This window comes from Salvelinus sp. IW2-2015, unplaced genomic scaffold (assembly GCF_002910315.2).
Source record: "Salvelinus sp. IW2-2015 unplaced genomic scaffold, ASM291031v2 Un_scaffold1553, whole genome shotgun sequence".
Lineage (NCBI taxonomy): Eukaryota > Metazoa > Chordata > Actinopteri > Salmoniformes > Salmonidae > Salvelinus > Salvelinus sp. IW2-2015.
The window spans coordinates 193874-219689 of NW_019942984.1; the positions used below are offsets into that span (position 1 = coordinate 193874).

General features: G+C 45.7%; 1 protein-coding gene and 1 pseudogene across 1 annotated transcript in view; both read left to right on the forward strand.

Moving 5' to 3' along the window:
- Positions 1 to 13387, forward strand: part of LOC112071237 (kinesin-like protein KIF16B) — a 72280-nt pseudogene extending 58893 nt beyond the window's left edge.
- Positions 13388 to 13549: 162 nt separating this feature from the next.
- Positions 13550 to 25816, forward strand: part of LOC112071238 (uncharacterized) — a 13714-nt gene continuing 1447 nt past the window's right edge. Inside the window, exons 1-6 of the mRNA XM_024138704.2 lie at positions 13550 to 14156; positions 14261 to 14548; positions 14681 to 14754; positions 17727 to 17951; positions 18052 to 18181; positions 18295 to 18546. Of these exons, the coding sequence (XP_023994472.2) occupies positions 13743 to 14156; positions 14261 to 14548; positions 14681 to 14754; positions 17727 to 17951; positions 18052 to 18181; positions 18295 to 18546 (1383 nt within the window). The 5' untranslated portion in view covers positions 13550 to 13742. The remainder of the gene's footprint in view (positions 14157 to 14260; positions 14549 to 14680; positions 14755 to 17726; positions 17952 to 18051; positions 18182 to 18294; positions 18547 to 25816) is intronic.

Here is a 25816-nt window from a genome sequence, read left to right on the forward strand (position 1 = left end):
ACCAGAAATGACCCAACCACCTAAAGCACACCATACATTTCTGTTTTGAATATTGAGAAAAAGGGTGGAGATGGAACAGTCTACCTTTAACCAGAAAAGGTACTCAAACTACTGATTCAGCTGAAATAAAATATATAGATCAATTTTGGCTGCAAGAGTTTCTAGCAACATTAATTTTTAGCACTTCACATATTTTTTATATTTGTATTGTGAACATGTTTTTGACTTTTTTATTTGAAATTGGGGTAAAAAAAATTAAAAAAAAAATTATTTTTGGGCGACATTTTGACTTGACTACATTTTCATTAGGACTTTTTTTTAAATGTTTCAATAAAATGAGGTTAAAGTTTGTCACGTGCAAAAAATACAGCAAGTGTAAACTGTACAGTCAAATGCTTACCCTCCAGATTTTCCTCAACAGAATACTTGTCGTGTATCAATGGAGAAATGTTAAGAGCTCACAGGTAATGAAATATGTTCAGTCAGTTAGATTGCCCGCTTTGGAAAGACTACAAGCGTCTTTGATCGGGAACAGCGTGTTTGATCGGGAACAGCGTGTTTGATCGGGAACAGCGTGTTTGATCGGGAACAGCGTGTTCGATGACCTCATCCATATGTATCCTAGTGCATAAAGTCCATTGTGCATAAAGACCTTGGTGGGATCACTGATGTTCGCCATGCCTAGTTTTCTGTTCGCAAAATGGGTGTGTGTATGTAATAGTGTGTAGTATTATGTTTCCCCCCCCCCAGAGTGGACTTCTCTCCAGCCTGTCCGTGACGGACCTCTCCGAGCCTACAGAGAACCTGTCCGTGACGGACCTCTCCGAGCCTACAGAGAACTGTCCGTGACGGACCTCTCCGAGCCTACAGAGAACCTGTCCGTGACGGACCTCTCCGAGCCTACAGAGAATTCCTGACGGACCTCTCCGAGCCACGAGAACCTGTCCGTGACGGACCTCTTCCGAGCCACAGAGAACCTGCGGACATCTGACGAGACCTGTCCGTGGACGGACTCCCAGCCCGACTTCTACGCTCGAGCCTACAGAGAAACCTGTCCGAGGCAATGCTTTTCACCCAGGTCAGTTTTTAACGACCCCCCGACACACAAACTATTGCAGCATAAATACTGGAGGCTGAGACAGGAGGGGTCGGGAGACACAAACAGGCAGGATATAACCCCAACAATTCAAAATATATTTGGCATTCTTCAAAGCAGCCACCCTTTGCCTTGATGACTGCTTTGCACACTCTTGGCATTCTCTCACCCAGCTTTTCTTTTTAAACCAGTTCTATCATTTGAAATATTAGTCTATCAAGAGCCACCGTCAATAATACACATTCATTTATATATGTCATTTTAGTCTTCGTTTTCCTTCAGTTTGTAGCCTATATTTTCCATTTKATTCCGTTGACCTTTCCTTCCTCTGTCAGGTCTGTGTAGTTGTGCCTGAGAGTCGCTGGCAGTAGTGGATCATACTAGACTAACGTTGTACAATAATTTGGGACATGTAGCTTTATTATAGAATGATTATGGAACTCCAACCACACGTAGCTGTTTAAACCTGGAGCCTGGTGTGCAGTTCACCATGACTGGACCGTTGTCCGTTAGTGAGGAGTACGTTTGTTTTATATCGACTATTGGTCAACCTCCTATTGAATTATTTTCTCACCTTCAAATATGACAACTTTCAGGATGAATCAAAACGACTTTTATTCATCCATATATTTAATTTGTAAAGGCTCTCCAAACCTGTTTTTATGATTTCATAAATACTTTCCTAATCCTAAATAATATACAAGATCAGAATATTTTTTAAATATCCCAGTTGGTGCTGAAATAGAGATGAAAATGGATTTATTTAATTCATCCCTAATTATTCTGAACCCGGTCTCTCCATATATTCTAGTCTGGACACAATTCTAACTAAAAGGTACACAGTGTTTTAAAGGGATGTCTTCAGATAAATGTACTGAAAACCTTTTATTGAATGAAAACTCCACGAGAAAATCTGTTGGCCAGCATGTGGGAGGGTTTTCAGAATGACATATATTTGTTGTGTGTGTAGGTAGCCACACCGCGTTGCGTCCCTGCATGAGGTCAGTCTTAATACCACCTACTGAGACTTGTGTGTGTAGGAAAGGCGTACATTTGCTAATTCTGAATCGGCTCCAAATTTAACAGAACAAATAGGCCAGTCCGCGTGCACTATATATATATATATATATTTTTTAGGGGGGGGGGACTAGGCCCTATCACATATTATTTTGTGAAGAAGCCTTTGACTCTCCTCCTGAACTGCCACTGTAGACCTGCACAGCCATTGGTTAAAGCAGTACTCAAAAAAAAGGTTTTGATCAGCAAGAGCAGATTAGGCCCGGCGCTCAGGGTTGGAAAATCCATTTTTCCTGTAGTCCACAGGCATCTCCTTGGCATCTCCTTGGCATCTCCTTGGCAGGAACTAATGGGGATCCATAATACATGTATATCAGTGACCCCTCTCTTTGTAGACGACGCCTTTTCCTTTTTTATTAGTTTGACCTGTCCAAGACTCTCTCTCTGACTAGATGCTTCTGTTCTCTCAGCACCAGGAGCAGCACAGACTGACATTTACATTTACGTCATTTAGCAGACGCTCTTATCCAGAGCGACTTACAAATTGGAAAGTTCATACATATTCATCCTGGTCCCCCCGTGGGGAATGAACCCACAACCCGGGCGTTGCAAGCGCCATGCTCTACCAACTGAGCCACACGGGACCTGCTCTGACGCGTCCTGGCAGTCAGAGCAGATGGATATATGACCCGACACACATTCCTTGAATGGCCATTGTAGCTGACCGTCTCACTGCTAAACAGACGGAAAGACGTCAATTCTTTGCCACGTGTAGTTTTGGACACAATGGTCTATCTAGTGTGGCAACAACAGTTTCCCACCTGACTTCCTGTTTTTAGACSGGTAGTTTATTAGCGCTGCAGTACGAATGGGGAATGGCTATACAGACTTTTCTTATGAGCTTAAAATCTAAAACTAACCATTAACCTCATATTTATACAATTTWAAAATTAAATATCAGAGTGCACATCAAGTTTGTAGCCCTTTCTGTGTGCCTGTGAGTACGTGGCGTTAGCATCAGTTGGCGTGTCATTTTGTTTTAATGATCAGATTTGAAAACACGCTCACACACTTAGATGTTGAACGGCTGTGAATAGCAAACAGTCCCAATGTCTGGATAAAGATTAGCAGACACTCAACTTGCTGTGAAATGAAACAAAATGGCTGTGTAGATTTTGAAGGATTAACARAAAGTACTGTGGCTATGTCCCAAGTGGCACCCGATTTCCCTCAACGGGGCACAAAACCCATCTATTAAAACACACTCACTAATACATTTAGCCCTAGCTAAGTCTGCTGTCATCTTGAGCTGAATGTTTGGTTTCCCTCAGTGTTCTCTCCTACCCCCCCCGCCCCCTTGAGCACCCTAGGATAAAGTGTGCATTCTAAATGTCACCCTATATAGTACACTACTTTTGAGCTGTAGTGTACTACATAGGGAATAGGGTGCCATAGGGCCCTGGTCAAAAGTAGTGCACTATATAGGGTGCCAACATTCAGACTCAAGATGACGTGACAGCAGACTTAGCTTAGGGCTAAATGTATTAGACTTAGCTAGGGCTAAATGTATTAGACTTAGCTAGGGCTAAATGTATTAGACTTAGCTAGGGCTAAATGTATTAGACTTAGCTAGGGCTAAATGTATTAGACTTAGCTAGGGCTAAATGTATTAGACTTAGCAGGGCTATGTATTGACTTAGCTAGGCTAAATGTATTAGACTTAGCTAGGGCTAAATGTATTAGACTTAGCTAGGGCTAAATGTATTAGACTTAGCTAGGGCTAAATGTATCAGACTTAGCTAGGGCTAAATGTATCAGACTTAGCTAGGGCTAATGTATCGACTTAGCTAGGGCTAAAATGTATCAGACTTAGCTAGGCTAAATGTATCAGACTTAGCTAGGGCTAAATGTATCAGACTTAGCTAGGGCTAAATGTATCAGACTTAGCTAGGGCTCAATGTATCAGACTTAGCTAGGGCTAAATGTATCAGCTAGCTAGGGCTAAATGTATCAGACTTGCTAGGGCTAAATGTATTTTAGACTTAGCTAGGGCTAAATGTATTAGTGAGTGTGTTTTAATAGATGGGTTTTGTGCCCGTTTATTGTCCTGTATTTTACCCTGTATAAAATAGCTTTTTTGAGAAAGATAATAGATGTCAGCAGATTATTTGAACATAAACCCAAACTGCTCTGTGTCTCCCATGGGCTCTCTATCAAAAGGAGTGACCTATAAGGGGATAGGCACCCTAAATATAATTTAAAACAAGTAGTTGTTTTTGTTGTCCCAGATTTTTTTTTTTTTAATTTTTATTTTTGAATAACAAATGTATTATTTAAATCCTTGGTTTAACTGCTGCTCCTCCTACAGGATGGATATGCTAGCTGTAGCAGGACTGAATGGAGACACTGGACAACAGAGGAGCTCTGTGCTCTCTTCTCCACTACAGACCTGGACGGTAATGGTACGTAAACACACACACACACACACCTCTCGTATACAGATACCTACACTCATCTGAATGGATACTGTGCAAGTGGACGGGTAAACTTTTACTAGCTAACATTGGGGCACATTTTCACCTATTGTTTTCCTGAAGAAAGTTAAACATGAAGGTGAAATATGGTTTAGTTAATTAATCTATGTTAAAGTGTGTGTACAGTGCAGTACAGACCCCCATATTTTGTTACGTTGCAGCCTAATTTTCTCATCAATCTACACAAATACCCCATAATGAAAAAGCGAAAAGGTGTTTTTTAGCTAATTTTTGCACATGTTTTATATTTATTTACATAAGTATTCAGACCTTTTCTATGAGACTCGAAGTTGAGCTCAGGTGCATCCTGTTTCCATTGATCATCCTTGAGATGTTTCTACAACTTGATTGGGTCCCTGTGGTAAATTCAATTGATTGGACATGATTTGGAAATGCACACCACTGTCTATATAAGGTCCCACAGTTGTCAGAACAAACACCAAGCTGTGAGGTCGAAGGAATTGTCTGTAGAGCTCCGAACAGGATTGTGTCGAGGTACAGATCTGGGAAAGGTACCAAAACATTTCTGCAGCATTGAAGGTCTCAAGACACAGTGGCCTCCATCATTCTTAAATGGAAGAAGTTTGGAACCACCAAGACTCTTCCTAGAGCTGGCCGCCTGGCCAAATTGAGCAATCGGTGGAGAAGGACCTTGGTCAGGGAAGTGACCAAGAACCCAATGGTCACTCTGACAGAGTGCCAAAGTGTCTCTGTGGAGAAAAGATTATCTGGTCTGATGAAACCAAGATTGAAATCTTTGGCCTGAATGCCAAGCGTCACATCTGGAAGAAACCTGGCACCATCCCTATGGTGAAGCATGGTGGTGGCAGCGTCATGCTGTGGGGATGTTTTTCAGCGGCAGGGACTGGGAGACTAGTCAGAGTCGAGGAAAGATGAAAGAGCAAATCAGAATCCTTGATGAAAACCTGCTCCAGAGCGCTCGGGACCTCCGACTGGGACAAGTATCTGAATGTCCTTGAGTGGCCCAGCCAGAGCCCGTACTTGAACACGATCGAACATCTCTGAAGACCTGAAAATAGCTGCGCAGCAACGCTGACGGGGAGTCCAACCTGACAGAGCTTGACAGGATCTGCAGAGAAGAATGGGGAGAAACTTCCCAAATACAGGTGTGCCAAGCTTGGGAAAGGGGGATAACTTGTCAGTTGTCCAACTGAAATGTGGTCTTCCGCATTTAACCCAAGCCTCTGATTCAGAGGTAGGGGGGAAGCTGCCTTTAACCCAAGCCCTCTGATTCAGAGGTTAGGGGGGAAGCTGCCTTTAACCAAGCCTCTGATTCAGAGTGTAGGGGGGAAGCTGCCTTTAACCAAGCCTCTGATTCAGAGTGGTGGGGGGAAGCTGCCTTTAACCCAAGCCTCTGATTCAGAGTGGTAGGGGGGAAGTGCTTTAACCCAACCTCTGATTCAGAGTGGTGGGGGGGAGCTGCCTTTAACCCAAGCCCTCTGATTCAGAGTGGTGGGGGGGAAGCTGCCTTTAACCCAAGCCCTCTGATTCAGAGTGGTGGGGGGGAAGCTGCTTTAACCCAAGCCCTCTGATTCAGAGTGGTGGGGGGAAGCTGCCTTTAACCCAAGCCTCTGATTCAGAGTGGTGGGGGGGAAGCTGCCTTTAACCCAAGCCCTCTGATTCAGAGTGGTGGGGGGAAGCTGCCTTTAACCCAAGCCCTCTGATTCAGAGTGGTGGGGGGGAAGCTGCCTTTAACCCAAGCCCTCTGATTCAGAGTGGTGGGGGGAAGCTGCCTTTAACCCAAGCCTCTGATTCAGAGTGGTGGGGGGGAGCTGCCTTTAACCCAAGCCCTCTGATTCAGAGTGGTGGGGGGGAAGCTGCTTTAACCAAGCCTCTGATTCAGAGTGGTAGGGGGAAGCTGCCTTTAACCCAAGCCTCTGATTCAGAGTGTGTGGGGGGGAAGCTGCCTTTAACCCAAGCCCTCTGATTCAGAGTGGTGGGGGGAGCTGCCTTTAACCCAAGCCCTCTGATTCAGAGTGGTAGGGGGGAAGCTGCCTTTAACCCAAGCCCTCTGATTCAGAGTGGTGGGGGGAAGCTGCTTTAACCCAGCCCTCTGATTCAAGTGGTGGGGGGGAAGCTGCCTTTAACCCAAGCCCTCTGATTCAGAGTGGTGGGGGGGAAGCTCGCTTTAACCCAAGCCTCTGATTCGGTGGTGGGGGGAAGCTGCCTTAACCAAGCCCTCTGATTCAGAGTGGTGGGGGGAAGCTGCCTTTAACCCAAGCCCTCTGATTCAGAGTGGTAGGGGGGAAGCTGCCTTTAACCCAAGCCCTCTGATTCAGAGTGGTAGGGGGGAAGCTGCCTTTAACCCAAGCCTCTGATTCAGAGTGGTGGGGGGAAGCTGCCTTTAACCCAAGCCCTCTGATTCAGAGTGGTGGGGGGGAAGCTGCCTTAATTGCATCTACGTCTTCGGCGCCCGGGGAAGACAGATTTTTACTTTGTCACCTCGGGGATTTGATCCAGCAACCTTACGGTTACTGGCTCAACGCTTTAACCACTAGACTACCTAGCGTCATACCCAAGAAGATTTGAGCCTGTAGTCGCTGCCAAAGATGCTTCAGCAAAGTACTGATTTAAAGGGTATCAAATCAAAGTTTGTCACGTGCGCCAAATACAACAGGTGTAGACCTTACAGTGAAATGCTTACTTACAGGCTCTAACCAATAGTGCAAAAAAGGTGTTAAGTGAACAATAGGTAAGTAAAGAAATAAAACGACAGTAAAAAGACAGGCTATATACTGTAGCGAGCTATGAAAGTAGCGAGGCTACATACGGACACCGGTTAGTCAGGCTGATTTGAGGTAGTATGCACATGTAGATATGGTTAAAGTGACCATGCTACATGACGAACAGAGGTAGCAGTAGCGTTAAGAGGGGTTGGTGGTGGCCGGACACAATGCAGATAGTCCGGGTAGCCATTTGATTACCTGTTCAGGAGTCTTATGGCTTGGGGGTAAAAACTGTTGAGAAGCCTTTTTGTCCTAGACTTGTCCCCCCGGTACCGCTTGCCATGTGGTAGTAGAGAGAACAGTCTATGACTGGGGTGGCTGGGGTCTTTATTTTTTGGGCCTTCCTCTGACACGCTGGTGTAGAGGTCCTGGATGGCAGGCAGCTTAGCCCCAGTGATGTACTGGGCCGTACGCACTACCCTCTGTGGTGCCTTGCGGTCAGAGGCCGAGCAATTGCCGTACCAGGCAGTGATGTAACCAGTCAGGATGCTCTCAATGTTGCAGCTGTAGAACCTTTTGAGGATCTCAGGACCCATGCCAAATCTTTTTAGTTTCCTGAGGGGGAATAGGCTTTGTCGTGCCCTCTTCACGACTGTCATGGTGTGTTTGGACCATTCTAGTTTGTTGTTGATGTGGACACCGAAGAACTTGAAGCTCTCAACCTGCTCCACTACAGCCCCGTCAATGAGAATGGGGCGTGCTCTGTCCTCCTTTTCCTGTAGTCCACAATCATCTCCTTAATCTTGGTTACGTTGAGGGATAGGTTGTTATTCTGGCACCACCGGCCAGGTCTCTGACCTCCCTGTAGGCTGTCTCGTCGTTGTCTGTGATCAGGCCTACCACCGTTGTGTCGTCTGCAAACTTAAAGATGTGTGTTGGAGTCGTGCCTGGCCATGCAGTTGTGGGTGAACAGGAGGGGACTGCGCACGCACCCCTGTGGAGCTCCAGTGTTGAGGATCAGCGTGGCAGATGTGTTGCTACTACCCTCACCACCTGAGGCGGCCCGTCAGGAAGTCAGGATCCAGTTGCAAGGGAGGTGTTTAGTCCCAGGTTCCTTAGCTTAGTGATGAGCTTTGAGGCACTATTGTGTTGAACACTGAGCTGTAGTCAATGAATAGCATTCTTACATAGGTGTTCTTTTGTCCAGGTGGAAAGGGCAGTGTGGAGTGCAATAGAGATTGCATCATCTGTGGATCTGTTTTGGGCGGTATGCAAATTGGAGTGGGTCTAGCGTTTCTGGAAAATGGTGTTGATGTGAGCCATTACCAGCCTTTCAAAGCACTTCATGGCTACGGACGTGAGTGCTTCGGGTCTGTAGTCATTTAGGCAGGTTGCCTTCGTGTTCTTGGGCACAGGGACTATGGTGGTCTGCTTGAAACATGTTGGTATTACAGACTCAATCAGGGACATGTTGAAAATGTCAGTGAAGACACCTGCCAGTTGGTCAGCACATGCCGGGAGCACACGTCCTGGTTTTCCGTCTGGCCCCGCAGCCTTGTGTATGTTGAGCTGTTTAAAGGTCTTACTCACGTTGGCTACGAAGAGCGTGATCACACAGTCGTCCGGAACAGCTGATGCTCTCATGCATGCCTCAGTGTTGCTTGCCTCGACGCGAGCATAGAAGTGATTTGCTCGTCTGGTAGGCTTGTCAGTGCAGCTCGCAGCTGTGCTTCCCTTTTGTAGTCTGTAATACACTGCTCAAAAAAATAAAGGGAACACTTAAACACAATGTAACTCCAAGTCAATCACAGTTCTGTGAAATCAAACTGTCCACTTAGGAAGCAACACTGATTGACAATAAATGTCACATGCTGTTGTGCAAATGGAATAGACAACAGGTGGAAATTATAGGCAATTAGCAAGACACCCCAATAAAGGAGTGGTTCTGCAGGTGTGACCAAAGACCACTTCTCAGTTCCTATGCTTCCTGGCTGATGTTTTGGTCACTTTTGAATGCTGGCGGTGCTTTCACTCTAGTGATAGCATGAGACGGAGTCTACAACCCACACAAGTGGCTCAGGTAGTGCAGCTCATCCAGGATGGCACATCAATGCGAGCTGTGGCAAGAAGGTTTGCTGTGTCTGTCAGCGTAGTGTCCAGAGCATGGAGGCGCTACCAGGAGACAGGCCAGTACATCAGGAGACGTGGAGGAGGCCGTAGGAGGGCAACAACCCAGCAGCAGGACCGCTACCTCCGCCTTTGTGCAAGGAGGAGCACTGCCAGAGCACTGCAAAATGACCTCCAGCAGGCCACAATGTGATGTGTCTGCTCAAATGGTCAGAAACAGACTCCATGAGGGTGGTATGAGGGCCCGACGTCCACAGGTGGGGGTTGTGCTTACAGCCCAACACGTGCAGGACGTTTGGCATTTGCCAGAGAACACCAAGATTGGCAAATTCGCCACTGGCGCCCTGTGCTCTTCGCAGATGAAAGCAGGTTCACACTGAGCACATGAGCACATGTGAAGACGTGACAGAGTCTGGGACGCCGTGGAGAACGTTCTGCTGCCTGCAACATCCTCCAGCATGACCGGTTTGGCGGTGGGTCAGTCATGGTTTGGGGTGGCATTTCTTTGGGGGCCGCACAGCCCTCCATGGGCTCGCCAGAGGTAGCCTGATGCCATTAGGTACCGAGATGAGATCCTCAGACCCCTTGTGAGACCATATGCTGGTGCGGTTGCCCCTGGGTTCCTCCTAATGCTAGACCTCATGTGGCTGGAGTGTGTCAGCAGTTCCTGCAAGAGGAAGGCATTGATGCTATGGACTGGCCCGCCCGTTCCCAGACCTGAATCCAATTGAGCACATCTGGGACATCATGTCTCGCTCCATCCACCAATGCCACGTTGTACCACAGACTGTCCAGGAGTTGGCGGATGCTTTAGTACAGGTCTGGGAGGAGATCCCTCAGGAGACCATCCGCCACCTCATCAGGAGCATGCCCAGGCGTTGTAGGGAGGTCATACAGGCACGTGGAGGCCACACACACTACTGAGCCTCATTTTGACTTGTTTTAAGGACATTACATCAAAGTTGGATCAGCCTGTAGTGTGGTTTTCCACTTTAATTTTGAGTGTGACTCCAAATCCAGACCTCCATGGGTTGATAATTTTGATTTCCATTGATAATTTTGTGTGATTTTGTTGTCAGCACATTCAACTATGTAAAGAAAAAAGTATTATATAAAGCATAGTTCATTCATTCAGATCTAGGATGTGTTATTTTAGTGTTCCCTTTATTTTTTTGAGCAGTGTAGTTGGCAAGCCCTGCCACATAAAACGAGCGTCGGAGCCGGTGTAGTATGATTCAATCTTAGCCCTGTATTGACGCTTTGCCTGTTTGATGGTTTGTCAGAGAGCATAGCAGGATTTCTTATAAGCTTCCGGGTTAGAGTCCCGCACCTTGAAAGCGGCAGCTCTACCCTTTAGCTCAGTGCGAATGTTGCCTGTAATCCATGGCTTCTGGTTGGGGTATGTACGTAAGTAAATGTGATATTTAAGTGTTCTTGGTCTTTCTTTTTTTTTTCTTTACCTGTTTTTGCTTTGTTGTGTGTGTGTGTGTTGATTGAGGGGGGGGGGAAATGTTATCCATTATTTTTTATTTATTTAAAGGCTGTAATGTAACAATGTGGAAGAAGTCAAGGGGTCTGAATATTTTCCGAATTGGGGGTGTGTGTGTAATCCACTATCCACGTTTGGCCTACCAATAAAGGAATGTATTGTATACATGCATTTATAAATTTAATCTTAGTGTGCAGATGTCCGTTTTGTTTGGGCACACAATCTCACACACGGCTTAATACAGACTTTTATGGAGCATGAAATGCCTGTTCCCATGGCTTGTATTCTTAGTTTAATATTTCAAACCTATTACCTTTTTAATGAGCCCACCTCAGAGAAAACGACTAACGTTTTGTGAAGGCACGTTGTACACAGAGCACTTCAAGACGTTAGTTTCTCTCCTCTCGCCTTCCTCACTCCTTTGGCTTGTCAATTTGAAGCATGCTATTTATACAGAAGAAAACAAGTTTGACAATGCCATGGCTGAGTCCTTTTTAAATTAACAATGCCATGGCTGAGTCCTTTTTAAATTAACAATGCCATGGCTGAGTCCTTTTTCAATTAACAATGCCATGGCTGAGTCCTTTTTCAATTAACAATGCCATGGCTGAGTCCTTTTTCAATTAACAATGCCATGGCTGAGTCCTTTTTCAATTAACAATGCCGTGGCTGAGTCCTTTTTCAATTAACAACGTGGGTTAACTATGGCTTTTTTTTATCCTTTCTTTTACTTTAAAATATTCGGGTTTTGTTACTTGTTTCTTGTCCTAACAATAGACGACATGCTCCCTGATTATGAGGAATGACTTTGAAGTTGAAACATGAAACGGAAGTGATTTTATCGAGGATGAGGGAGGGGAGGATGGAGTAGGGYAGGAGGATGYGYYAGGAMGYGGAYGYWGYGGGAGGGAGAAGAGGAGGAGCAAGAAGAAGGGAAGAAATGGAGACTCACGTAATCAATCAGGAACAGGAGGGTGGTGTCAGAGGTGATGGGAGGGAGCACTACCTCTGCCTAGAGAGAGGACTTTATGGGGGAGAGGAGGCCTTGCCTGGGGACCGGTCCCTTCAGCAGATACCTGTCCTCTCTGGTCCAGCAGGCTGATGGGTATACTGTGGGGCCTAACAAGAGCCCAGTTGTCCTGTCAGGTCTCTCTTCTGACGGCTGCAGCAGGAGACTGTACAAGGCCGGTGCCTGTTAGTGGCCCTGCAGAGACCTCATTAGGTGCTATTGTATCCCACCTGCAGAGAGGAGACGAAGGAGGAGACGACAGCGGAACAGAGGAAGGAACGCACCACGCACACTTCCCACTGGCCAGCAGCAGCTCAACATACACACAGACCTCTCGGTTTGACAAACACACTGCCTCTCTGTCCCAGCTCAACACACAGACCCACAACCAGACCGAACACGCAGCCTCCCGGCTGGACAGACACAGACGCAGCCAGGCGGTACGCGGCCTACCGCTAGCAGCATTGGAGGGCCAGTTCAGTCGTTGCATGATGAATCCATCCAAGACCACGGTGGAGGGCTWCGGAGACAATTACAAGGAGGAGACCCAGGCTGGGGCTAGGAGGGAGGAGGAGGTTGAGCAGGGCTTGKGGTTGGGTTCTCTGCTTAGCAGGGTGTCTAGCGGTGATGAGACGCAGGATGAGAGCCAGATCTCTGCTTCCGGGCTGGGTGCTCTGGTTAGAAGGGTATCCCAGATCTCTGGACTTGGGGGGGAGCATGAGCTAGACTCTCTGGGGGAAGAGCGCTCTATCTCTGGGATGGGTTCTGTGGTCAGCAGTGGGGTCTCCTGGATGTTCCCGGACATGTGGCGGCTCCTCCACTGCTCCCCCTCGAGAGTCCTGCAGCAGTTCTGGGACAGTACAGGAGTTGTGCAGCCTAGAGATGTGGGAGGAGCCTGCTCCAGTTGGCCCAGTCAGGTTGTCTCAATGGTGAGGGAGAGTCTGGTGCTGTCAGTGGTCAAAGACAGCCAGGTCTTCTCATTGGTCAGAGAGAGTCACATGTTCTCCTATGTTAAAGACCGTCAGATGTTCTCTATAGTCAGTGAGCTGCCATTGGTGCAACACATAAGCACCGAGCTTAACTCATGACTTCAGGAGCATTCCCATTGAGCTAACTCATGACTTCAGGAGCATTCCCATTGAGCTCACTCGTGACTTCAGGAGCATTCCATTGGAGCTCACTCGTGACTTCAGGAGCTTCCCGATTGGCTACTCGTGACTTCAGGAGCATTCCCATTGAGCTCACTCGTGACTTCAGAGGCATTCCCATTGAGCTCACTCGTGACTTCAGGAGCATTCCATTGAGCTCAACTCGTGGACTTTCAGGAGCATTCCCATTGAGCTCACTCATGACTTCAGGAGCATTTCCCATTGAACTCACTCATGACTTCAGGAGCATTCCCATTGAGCTCACTCGTGACTTCAGGAGCATTCCATTGAGCTCACTCGTGGACTTCAGGAGCATTTCCCATTGAGCGTCACTCGTTGACTTCAGGAGCATTCCATTGAGTCACTCGTGACTTAGGAGCATTCCCATTGAGCTCACTCGTGACTTCAGGAGCATTTCCCATTGAGCTCTCACTTCGTGACTTCAGGAGCATTCCATTGAGCTCACTCGTGACTTCAGGAGCATTCCCATTGAGCTCACTCGTGACTTCAGGAGCATTCCCATTGAGCTCACTCGTGACTTCAGGAGCATTCCCATTGAGCTCACTCAGGATCTTCAGCAAGTGGAGTCAACTGGAATACAGCAGAGAGCTATTGACTTTAACACCGCACCAAAAATGAACCTGCCCCTTCTTACAACCCACAATACTGTCTTCAGCCCAGGACCAAGCCTGTACCCAGCCCAGAATGCCACTGAGTTCCCACATAAACAGAACACTGGTAAAGAACTGGATTGGAGAACAGGGGAACAGAATCCCATCCGAGAACTGGAGTGGACTCCGGAGCCGGAAGGCAGACTGGAGGCTCCATCTACGTCAGAGGTCCGGATTACAACCAAGGAGGAGCTGTGGTCACCAGAGGACCCGATCAAGATGGAGGAGGACCCACAGTGTGTCACCGATGGAGCCAATGGCAGCAAGCCACAGTGCCCTCCAGAGCAGGGGAACAACGCCAGGTCTGCAGGTCCAGAGAAGAGCTCTGTTTCTGGGCAGGAGAAGCAGTGGACTGAGGGTGTCCAGGTATATTACCAGGTGTGTTTTTAGTCATTCATATTAGGAAATGTACAAAGTGATCAAATCATTCAGCCTTCCATGTTGCTTTATTTTAATAAACCCAATCTCGTTCTTTCTCTCAGAGACTGGTGGAGTTCCCAGGGGCTCTGGTTCAACTCCAGTCCCTTCCCTTGTCCACCCTCCTGGGCTGTCTCCAGTCCGTTCTCCCCTCTGTCTTKACTTCTCAGAGACTCATAGCTCTCTACTGGCTGGGCGTGGCCAACTGCAGCCAGCCCCACCCACACCCTTCCCTCGTCCTCCTATTGGAGTCCTGCCTCTACGCCCTGACTCTTGACCCTGACAGGTCCGATCAGACCACGCCCCTGACAGTGTTCCACCACCTCCCCCTGCTGCAGATCAAGGAGATCCTGGTAGGTCTTTTATTGTTCTACCAATTCAATGATTTACCTATTTTCTTTGTTATTAATTATATTTATCCTCATCTTTACCAGTAGTATCACCATTATCATCTAGATTTTTTTTAAATCTAAATTTCCATCTAGGTGGGTTTTTGCGGTCAGAGCCTTCGTCTCACAGCCTCCACTGAGGAGAGTGTCCTGACCCTCTACACCCACAGGTATAAAATCAAATGTATTTATAAAGCCCTTCTTACATCAGCTGATGTCTCAAAGTGCTGTACAGAAACCCAGCCTATAACCCCAAACAGCAAGCAATGCTGGAGAGAACCACTGCGCTCAGATCTTATCCTCTAGCCTAGTGGAAACAAAAGTGTGCTTGGAGCCAACAGTTGATCACGATCGATTGCCAATCAGTCGCACATTTTTTTTATAAAAAATAAAATAAAAAAGTATGATAGCACTTGAATGTAAGTAGATTGTAAAGTAGGTCAATGTCTACGTGTGGTCTACTAAGATGCAGGTTTGCATTTATTGTCCTGAATCTTGTTCTGGAGGCAGCTCTGCACAGCATGGTCACTATCTGCCACAGCCACAAAGTCATGGTCTGATTTTCAATCCTGCCTTAACCACACCGCTAACCCTAATGCCTAACCGTTACTTTTAAAGTCGAACTAACAGCGTTTTAGCAACATGAAATCTTATCGAAATCTGTTCATATACACCACAGGAGGCTGGCGGCACCTTAATTGAGGAGGAGGACGGGCTCGCGGTAATGAGTGGAGCAGTATCACTGGAATGGTATCAAATTCACCGAACATTTAGTTTCCACTTGGTTTCCACTTGGTTTTCATTGGTTTAATGGTTCACTGTTTAATGGGTTCCATGGGTTTCACTGGTTTACTGTTTACTTGGTTTATGGTTTTTCCATGGTTCTGGCTTTTGGCTTCCACTGGCTTACTTGTTTCCCATGGGTTTTACTGGTTTCACTTGGGTTTCCCATGGTTTCCTTGGTTTACTGGCTCCATGGGTTCATGGTTTCATTGGTTTCCAATGGTTCTCACATGGTTTCCACATGGTTTCACTTGGTTCCCTTGTTTCCTTGGTTCAATGGTTACATGGTTTCCAACATGGTTTTCCACATGGTGTACATGGCTTCCCATGGCTTCCACTTGGTTTCACATGGTTTCCACATGGTTTCATTGGTTTACCATGGTTTCACATGGTTTCCACTTGGTTTCCACTTGGTTTCCACATGGTTTCCACTTGGTTTCCACTTGGTTTCCACTTGGTTCACATTGGTTTCCACATGGTTTCTGGTTTTTATGGTGGTTTCCAATGGTTTCTGTTACATTGGTTTCCACTTTGGTTTCCACTTGGTTTCCATTGGTTTCCACTTGGTTTCCACTTGGTTTCCAGGCGATTGATGCCATTCCATCTGCTCTGTTTCCGGACATTATTATGAGCCATCCTCCCTTCAGCAGCCTCTACTGATATATACCCTCAGGTGTGAATGTCACTTATTTTTTATTTTTCATTTTCTGACAACGCGAGGACTTGATATGGTCGTTTTCATGAATTCATAGATGTTTTGAATTTATGTATAGTAAGGCGTTTGGTGAAAATTCTCTAGCAATATAAATGGGTGATAATGGATGTGGAGTTTAGACATTATGAACTGCAGTAGTTAAAACCTATTAAACAATTGTCTTGTCAAGTTCCGGTCTTGTGCGTGCGCTAGCCAATCAGAGCTAACTGGCTATATGAAAAAGCCATTTAACACGGCCCTGCCATCATTTCACCTTTGAACTGGTCTATGTATACAGGACAGTTCGGTAGTCATCATCCTCCAATACATGAATCTACGTGATAGCTACGTTATGCTCCTGTTTTGTTTTGCTTGTAAATATGGCTCTACATATAGGTACGCAGTGTAATTATGGGGGAAAAATCAACATTTGTGGGCGATACCTATTTGGTTTTAAACCTGACCTTTTGCAGGTTTTATTGATTGTCCTTTTTTAGTATGTGGATGACCGTGCTTCACGTTTTATGCTGAGTTGCTTCAGAGGCAGTTGTGAATCTGTAGCGGTGTGACCGGGGAGATTTTTGGGTGCGCGCTTCAGCATCTGGTCTCATTGTGAGCTTGTGTGGCCGCCACTTCCGTTAAGCTGTTTTTTCTTTAGCGTGTCCCTTCAAAATAAAGCACTTACAGTTGACCGAGGCAGCTCTAGCGGGGCAGAAATTACTGACTTGTTGAAAGGTGACATCCTAACGACGGTGCCATGTTGAATTCTGCTTTTCAATAAGGCATTCTACTGAATGTTGTCTATGGAGATTGCATGGGTGTGCTCGATTTTATACACTGTTAGCCCGGGTGTGGCTGATGCTGAATCCACTAATTTGACGGGTGTTCTACTTTTGTCATATAGTGTATTTACATAGGTGCTGAATATAGCATTTTAACTTGAAAAGAGGTAAATTGATATTTGTCCAGCCTTTGCTGCTTAAATGCTGCGACCCTAATCAAAAGCTATTTAATGAGTCCAAATAACACAAATGTAACTATAGGGTGTTTTAACATTTTAAACTTAAAGCATGTTATTCCTTTAACTTTTTTTTTTATAAAAAAAACTTTTGTACTGCATGGCTCACCGGTGCAGTTGAATGCAGCACTCAAAATGTATTGATTTAGTCAGCCTAGGCTACTGCTCTAATGTTTCTGTAATAGGCCTACGTGTTTGTCCTTTGTATGGTGTTTTGAGGCAGGTTGTTTTTTATTTTTTCATTGTCAAGCTTTAAAAACCGAAGCCAGGCTGCAATATTTTAGTAGCCTAGATAGGACTGGGAATTTAATATATATATATATATATATATATATATAAAATACTGGGAATTTTATATTTTCACTGATATTATGATTGTCCGTTTTGTTTCAAATCTGCGTAGTAGTTAAAACGTTGCCAGCTCCACTTTGATTTAAATTAAGACTAAAGAGCAACATTTTTTGTTTTCATGAATTGTTTGCCAATTTTGGCTTTGCAGCTGSCTTATCGAGCAYAAATCGCTCAGTTCTAKCTCCAGGACAAGATTCATGACAATAAACYGCAGCCTGCTACTAAGGCATGTTGCTTGAATAATAGAAATACATTTGATCAAATCTTCAATTACACCCTCTGCTGTACCTCCACAGCCAGACCCTCACCCAYGCCCTCYCKCAGGCCCTGCTAGGTGTGTTCTCTCCTGGGGACCAGCGAGTGGCTCACCACCCCTTCCTGAAGGAGGATCTGATGGAGCTGTCTCTGGACTGGAAGGCCCAGGTACCTGACCTGCTGTTGGATGCGGGACTCAGGCTGTCTGGTCACTTCCACAAGACCCTAGCTGACCTGGTGTATATACTGCATGGCAACATGGGCAGGTAGTAGTATTGTAGTATTTGTTGGTCTTGAAAGGATAGCTCATAGCACATAAGAACTGAAGACAGACAAACGATTGAGTTTTATTTTACGTCTTCTCAGAGACAAGCCTAGTCTGGGAGAGGTCAGACTGCTGCTCTACACTACCGTTGGTGTGACAACGACCCCTMACCCCAGACCTGACCCCTGGGCCCAGCTCCTCCTCACGGAGACACACCTGGGACTGGTGCAGGTACATTTMAACTATGTTTAATATATTTATTCATTTATGCAGGAAGATGCCATGCACTCACTCTCACTGTGACATTTTGTCAGATTCATTCATCCATCCCTTCCTTCATGCAGGAGAATGCAGTGTTCCACCCTGCTCCGCGCCACCTCCCCCTGCTGTCCCGACAAGCACAGTTCCAGGGGGTGTCCCTTCGGTGCCGCTCTGACATCCGCTGTTTGATGGTCGGAGAGGTTGGCCGGAGCTCCCCGGTGCGGGGCGAGATGGAGCCGGGAGCTCCCCGGTGCGGGGCGAGATGGAGCCGGGAGCTCCCCGGTGCGGGGCGAGATGGAGCCGGAGCTCCCCCGGTGCGGGGCGAGATGGAGCCGGTGAGAAGGATTTCATTAGATTTTTTGGGTGGGGTCAATAAAAATTAAATAAAAACATCAACCACATGTTGATGCAGTCCATTTAAAATCAAGGAAAACACTCAAACGTGTTAGGTTTACCAATTCAATCATTTGGAGTATAAATAGTGTGCTATCTTTTATTTTGAACACAAAGTTTAAGTATTTCGATTGTAGTCTTAGTTGGGCAATTAGACTGGACATCATCCTATCTCGGAACCGGAGAACCAGGGAGAGAGGGGGAAGGCCTCGGGACAGCCTGGAAGAGGAAGTTGCTGTACGGAAGGTAGGAAGGGTAGCTGAAGTTGCTATCCTGTAGCTGCCTCTAATTCATGCCTTCGCAGCATCAGCAGGCTGAAGTGTGGAAATTACATTTCAGCTGCATGTCGAGGGCCGCCTGTCTGATTAATCACTGTCAAACGTCTGAATGGTCACTGATCAAGGACTGGACAGACTAATGAACATAGCTTAGACAGGACCGGACTGAACACAAGAACTGTACCTAACTCTCATTGAGAGGAAGTGGAGGTGTTTTCTCACTGAGGGGCAGTACAGTGCATCTGAAAATGACAAGATGGAGAATGGCTCTACTATGGCACTATTAAAGGGCACTTTCCAAACACAGACTAAAATGAGTCATGGACTTATAAAAGCAGTTCAAAAGACAATCTCCTTGTACTTCGACTTTCATCCAGGACTCGGGTATCTATGTCCAGGAAACAGGCCCGTAGAGTACATGAATATATTAATGATGTTTTGTTGTGTTCAATGTTCCGTGCACTGATTTCTATGAAATGTTCATATCCCACTTTCCACATCTTTCTGAAGTGCACTTATTCGTTTCCATGTTGTGGTGTTGCCATTCACTGTCCTGTTGTTTTGTTTACACTGTAGAGGGACCCCAGACACTTGATTCTAGAGAATATAGGCAATTTTTTAAGGATATATATGCAAAGTGACCAAATAATTGCAGGGTATGCCTTTTTAAGCATATTTGCACTTTGACCACACAAAAGACAAGTGTTATCCTCATATTTGAAACGTTGTTTTTATGGGACATATGTAAACAATTTTTAAAAATTACTTTATGCCAAATAATATTGTGCAATCTAATAATTAATTGTGGAATATTTGAATCACTTGGTAGTTTCAGACACTCGTGTGTGTTAAAATAAATGTATTAAAATGTTTACAATGCTGCAGGTGGAAAATATGTTTTGTTTACGTTTGTCAAGCATAAAAGTTATACAACTTCTCTTTGGTTTTTGTCAGTCAATCGTTTATAGTAGACGATCTTCTGTGAAGGACTGAAACTTCAGAATGTAGCTTCATCTGCTCATCTTTTCTGATTCTTCTCTGTCCCTCGCTCTCTCTCTCTCTCGCTCTCTTGTGTGATCTGTCTCTATGGCTGTTTTAAAGATCAGAATTGGGCAGCCTATGTGGTGTTAACTCTGTCAGTAGCTTGCCTCCTTGTCCCTACGACCCAGCCTCCAGTCGGAAGGAACTAGGTTAAATCTGTATATTACTCTCAGCTCAACACCACACCCCCCCTTCCTCTCTCAGCTAACACCACACCCCTTCCTCTCTCAGCTCAACACACACCCCTTCTCTCTCAGCAACACCACCCCCTTCTCTTAGTCAACACACACCCCTTCTCTCTCAGCTCAACACCACACCCCCTTCCTCTCTCAGCTCACACCACACCCCCTTCCTCTCTCAGCTCAAACCACACCCCTTCCTCTCTCAGTCACCGCGCTTCTAGTGGCCGGAGACTTTAATGCAGGGAAACTTAATCAGTTCTACCTAATTTCTATCAACATGTTAAATGTTCAACCAGAGGGAAACAATTCTACATCCCCTGTACTCCACACACAGAAACACGTACAAAGCTTTCCCTCGCCCTCCATTTGGTAAATCCGACCATAATTCTATCCTCCTGATTCCTGCTTACAAGCAAAATTAAAGCAGGAAGCACAGTGACTCGGTCTATAAAAAAGTGGTCAGATGAAGCAGATGCTACGCTACAGGACTGTTTTGCTATCTCAGACTGGAATATGTTCCGGGATTCTTCCGATTGCATTGAGGAGTACACCACATCAGTCACTGGCTTTATCAATAAGTGCATCGAGGACGTCGTCCCCACAGTGACTGTACGTACATACCCCAACAGAAGCCATGGATTACAGAAACATTCTCACTGACTTAAGGGTAGAGCTGCCACTTCCAAGGTGCGGGACTCTAACCTGGAAACTTATAAGAACGCCTGCTATTCCCTCCAACAACCATCAAACAGGCAAAGCGTCATACAGGGCTAAGATTGAATCATACTACACCGGCTCTGACGCTCGTCTTATGTGGCAGAGCTTGCAAAGCACAGCCGAGAGCTGCCCAGTGACATGAGCCTTTCAGACTAAATACCTTCTATTGCTCGCTTCAAGGACAGTAACACAGAAGCACACATGAGTGTCAGCTTGTTCCGGACGACTGTGTGATCACGCTCTCCGTAGCCGACGTAAGACCTTGTACAGGTCAACATTCACAAGGCTGCTGGCCAGATGGATTACCAGATGTGTCCTCCGGGCATGTGCTGACCAACTGGCAGGTGTTTTCACTGACATTTCAACATGTCCTGATTGAGTCTGTAAACCACATGTTTCAAGCAGACACCAAGTTCCCTGTGCCCAAGAACACGAAGGCAACCTGCCTAAATGACTACGACCCGAAGCACTCACGCCCGTAGCATGAAGTGCTTTGAAAGGCTGGTAATGGCTCACATCAACAGCATTTTCCAGAAACCCTAACCCACTGCAATTTGCATACGCCCAAACAGATCCACAGATGATGCAATCTCTATTGCGCTCCACACTGCCCTTTCCCACCTGGACAAAATGAAACTATGTGAGAATGCAATTCATTGACTACAGCTCAGCGTTCAACACCATAGCCTCATCACTAAGCTAAGGATCCTGGGACTAAACACTCCCTCTGCAAACTGGATCCTGGACTTCCTGATGGGTCGCCCCCAGGGGTGAGGATAGGTAGCAACACATCTGCCACGCTGACCTCAACACTGGAGCCCCTCAGGGGTGCGTGCTCAGTCCCCTCCTGTTCACCCACGAATGCATGGCCAGGCACGACTCCACACCATCATAGTTTGCAGATGACGGTGGTAGCCTGATCAACAACAACGACGAGACAGCCTACAGGGAGGTCAGAGAACCTGGCAGGTGGTTCCAGAATAACAACCTATCCTCAACGTAACCAAGACTAAGGAGATGATTGTGTACTACAGGAAAGGAGGCCAAGCACACCCCCATTCTCATCGACGGGGCTGTAGTGGAGCAGGTTGAGAGCTTCAATTCTTCGGTGTCCACATCAACAACAAACTAACCATGGTCCAAACACCATGACAGTCGTGAAGAGGGCACAACAAAGCCATTCCCCCTCAGGAAACTAAAAAGATTTGGCATGGGTCCTGAGATCTCAAAAGGTTCTACAGCTGCAACATCGAGAGCATCCTGACTGGTTGCATCACTGCCTGGTACGGCAATTGCTCGGCCTCTGACCGCAAGGCACTACAGAGGGTAGTGCGTATGGCCCAGTACATCACTGGCTAAGCTGCCTGCCATCCAGGACCTCTACACCAGGCGGTGTCAGAGGAAGGCCCTAATAATTGTCAAAGACCCCAGCCACCCAGTCAGACTTCTCTCTACTACCGCATGGCAAGCGGTACCAGAGTGCCAAGTCTAGGACAAAAAGGCTCTCAACAGTTTTTACCCCCAGCCATAAGACTCCTGAACACAGGTAATGAAATGGCTACCCAGACTATTTGCGCTGCTGCTAATCTCTGTTATTCATATATGCATAGTCCACTTTAACCATATCTACATGTACATACTACTCAATCAGCCCGACTAACCAGTGCCTGTATGTAGCCTCACTACTGTATATAGCCTCGCTACTGGTATAGCCTCCTACTGTATATAGCCTCGCTACTGGTATAGCTCGCTACTGTATATAGCCTCGCTACTGGTATATAGCCTCGCTACTGTTATATAGCCTCACTACTGTATGTAGCCTCACTACTGTATATAACCTGACATCTGGTATAGCCTCACTACTGATATAGCCTCGCTACTGTATATAGCCTCGCTACTGTATATAGCCTCTCTACTGTTATAACCTCTCTACTGTTATACCTCTCTACTGTTATAACCTCACTACTGTTATAACCCTACTGTTATAACCTCACTACTGTTAAACCTCTCTACTGTATATAGCCCTGCTACTGTTAAACCTCTCTACTGTTATACCTCACTACTGTATAATAGCCTCTCTACTGTTATAGCCTCGCTACTGTATATAGCCTCGCTACTGTATATAGCTCTCTACTGTTATAACCTCACTACTGTATATAGCCTCTCTACTGTATATAGCCTCACTACTGTATATAGCCTCTCTAACTGTTATACCTCACTACTGTATATAGCCTCTCTACTGTATATAGCCTCTCTACTGTATATAGCCTTTCTACTGTATAGCCTCTCTACTGTATATCACTCACTACTGTATGTAGCCTCACTACTGTATTAACCTGACATCTGGTATAACCTCACTACTGTATATAGCCTTGCTACTGTATATAGCCTCTCTACTGTATATAGCTCTCTACTGTTATAACCTCACTACTGTATATAGCCTCTCTACGTTATAGCCTCTACTGTATATAGCCTCACTACTTATACCTCTACTGTATATAGCCTCACTACTGATATAGCCTCACTACTGTATATAGCCTCTCTACTGTTATAACCTCTCTACTGTATATAGCCTCACTACTGTATTATACCTCACTACGTATATAGCCTCTCTACTGTATAGCCTCTACTGTATATAGCCTCACTACTGTATATAGCCTCTCTACTGTTATAACCTCGCTACTTATATGCCTCGCTACTGTATATAGCCGCTACTGGTATAGCTCTTACTGTTAACCTCTCTACTGTATATAGCCTCTCTACTGTTATAACCTCTCACTGTTATAACCTCTCTACTGTTATAACCTCTCTACTGTTATAACCTCACTACTGTATATAGCCCTGCTACTGTTATAACCTCTCTACTGTTATAACCTCTCTACTGTATATAGCCTCGCTACTGTATATAGCCTCGCTCTGTATATAGCCTCGCTACTGTATATAGCCCTGCTACTGTTATAACCTCTCTATGTATATAGCCTCGCTACTGTATACAGCTCGCTACTGTATATAGCCTCTCTACTGTTATAGCCTCTCTACTGTTATAGCCTCTCTACTGTATAACCTCTCTACTGTTATAGCCTCTCTAGTTATAGCCTCTCTACTGTTATAACCTCTCTATGTATAAGCCTCCTACTGTTATAACCTCTCTACTGTTATAACCTCTCTACTGTTATAGCCTCTCTACGTTATAACCTCTCTACTGTTATAACCTCTCTACTGTTATAGCCTCTCTACTGTTAAACCTTCAGTTGTTTTTTCACAGTTTTTTTTACTGTGTTATTTCTTTACTTACCTATTGTTCACCTAATACCTTGTTTGCACTGTTGGTTAGAGCCTGTAAGTAACCATTTCACTGTAAGGTCTACACCTGTTGTATTCGGCGCACGTGCAAATACACTTTGATTTGATCCTATAACTCGTATTTGAACACATCCTATTGAACCCATCTATTGAACACATTCTATTGAACACATTCTATTGAACACATTCTATTGAACACATCTATTGAACACATCTATTGAACACATCGTATTGAACACATCGTCATTGACATCCTATTGAACCCATTCTATGAACCCATTCTATTGAACCCATTCTATTGAAACCCGTCCTATTGAACCCGTCCTATTGAACCCGTCCTATTGACACCTTCTAATTGAACCCATTCTAATTGAACCCATTCTAATTGAACCCATTCTCATTGAACCCATCTCATTGAACCCATTCTCATTGAACCCATCCTCATTGACCATAATCATTGAACACATCCTATTGAACCCATCCTATACCCAGTGAGTTTCTCTGGTCTTTCCGGTTAACACTGCACTGATGGATAGGAGTTCTTTACTCAAACTATGACGATGCTGGTTTAACAGTTGATCATCATGTTCCATCGCTGAGAGGAATTTGAGGTCAAACTCGATGAGAAGCGGAAAGGCTGACAGACAGACTGATTAAGTACACATGCACACACTCCCAAACTCTCACAGTCTGAGGTCAGGACTGACTGGTCCCCTCATGTCTGCTAAATGTCATGCCCAGCAGCAGCAGAGTGCAATCAGTCCTGCTTTCTTCTCTTCCTCCTCCTTTCTCCTCATTTGTCCTCTCTCTCTTCGCTCTCTCCTCGGTTCTACTCTTCCTTCTCCTCCTTCTCTCTTTCTCATCCTTTCTCCTCCCTTCTTCCTCCTCTCTTTCTCCCTCCACCTCCCTACTGCTCTTCTCCTCCTCCTCCTTCTCCCTTCCTCCTTTCTCCTCTTTCTACTTCCTCCTCCCCTTCTGCTCTCTCCTCCTTTCTACTGTTTCCTAATTTCTATTCGTTCTCCTCTTTCCTCTCTCTACTCCATTCTACATTCTCTTTCCTCAGTTCTCTCTTCCACAGTTCTCTCTCCTCAGTTCTCCTCTCTCTCCTCTGTTCTCCTCTCTCTCCTCTGTTTCCCTCTCTCCTCTGTTCTCCTCTTCTCTCCTCCTCTCTCTCCTTTGTCTCTCCTCCGTTCTCGTCTCTCTCTCTGTTCTATATCATCTGTTCTCCTCTCTCTCCTGTGTTCTCGTCTCTCTCCTGTGTTCTCCTCTCTCTCCTCTTTCTCCTCTCTCTCCTCTTCTCCTCTCTTCTTCTGTTCTCTTTTCTTCCGTTCTCCTCTCACCTCCGTTCTCCCTCTCTGCTCCTAGTCTGAAGGGAGAACAAAGCACCCTATTTTTTAAACTGGATAGTGCTCTATGTATCAAACACAAAAGGATGAGAAGGAAAAATAAATCATAGCCAAATGTTGATGTTTACTCCAAGTTCCCACAATGTGCTTGGGAAAGATTACAATTATGGTTTATTTCTTCGCCACCGGCTCGCGTAAGTTCTAAAGCCATTTTGGATGGGGTAATGTATTACAAATATTGTTACAGGTCCTGAAAGGGGTTCATATAGATGAGAGGGGAGAGTCTGTCCTCTGGTAGATAAAGCAAAAGTGGAGTCTGTCATTGAAAACACAGAGAAAAGCTGC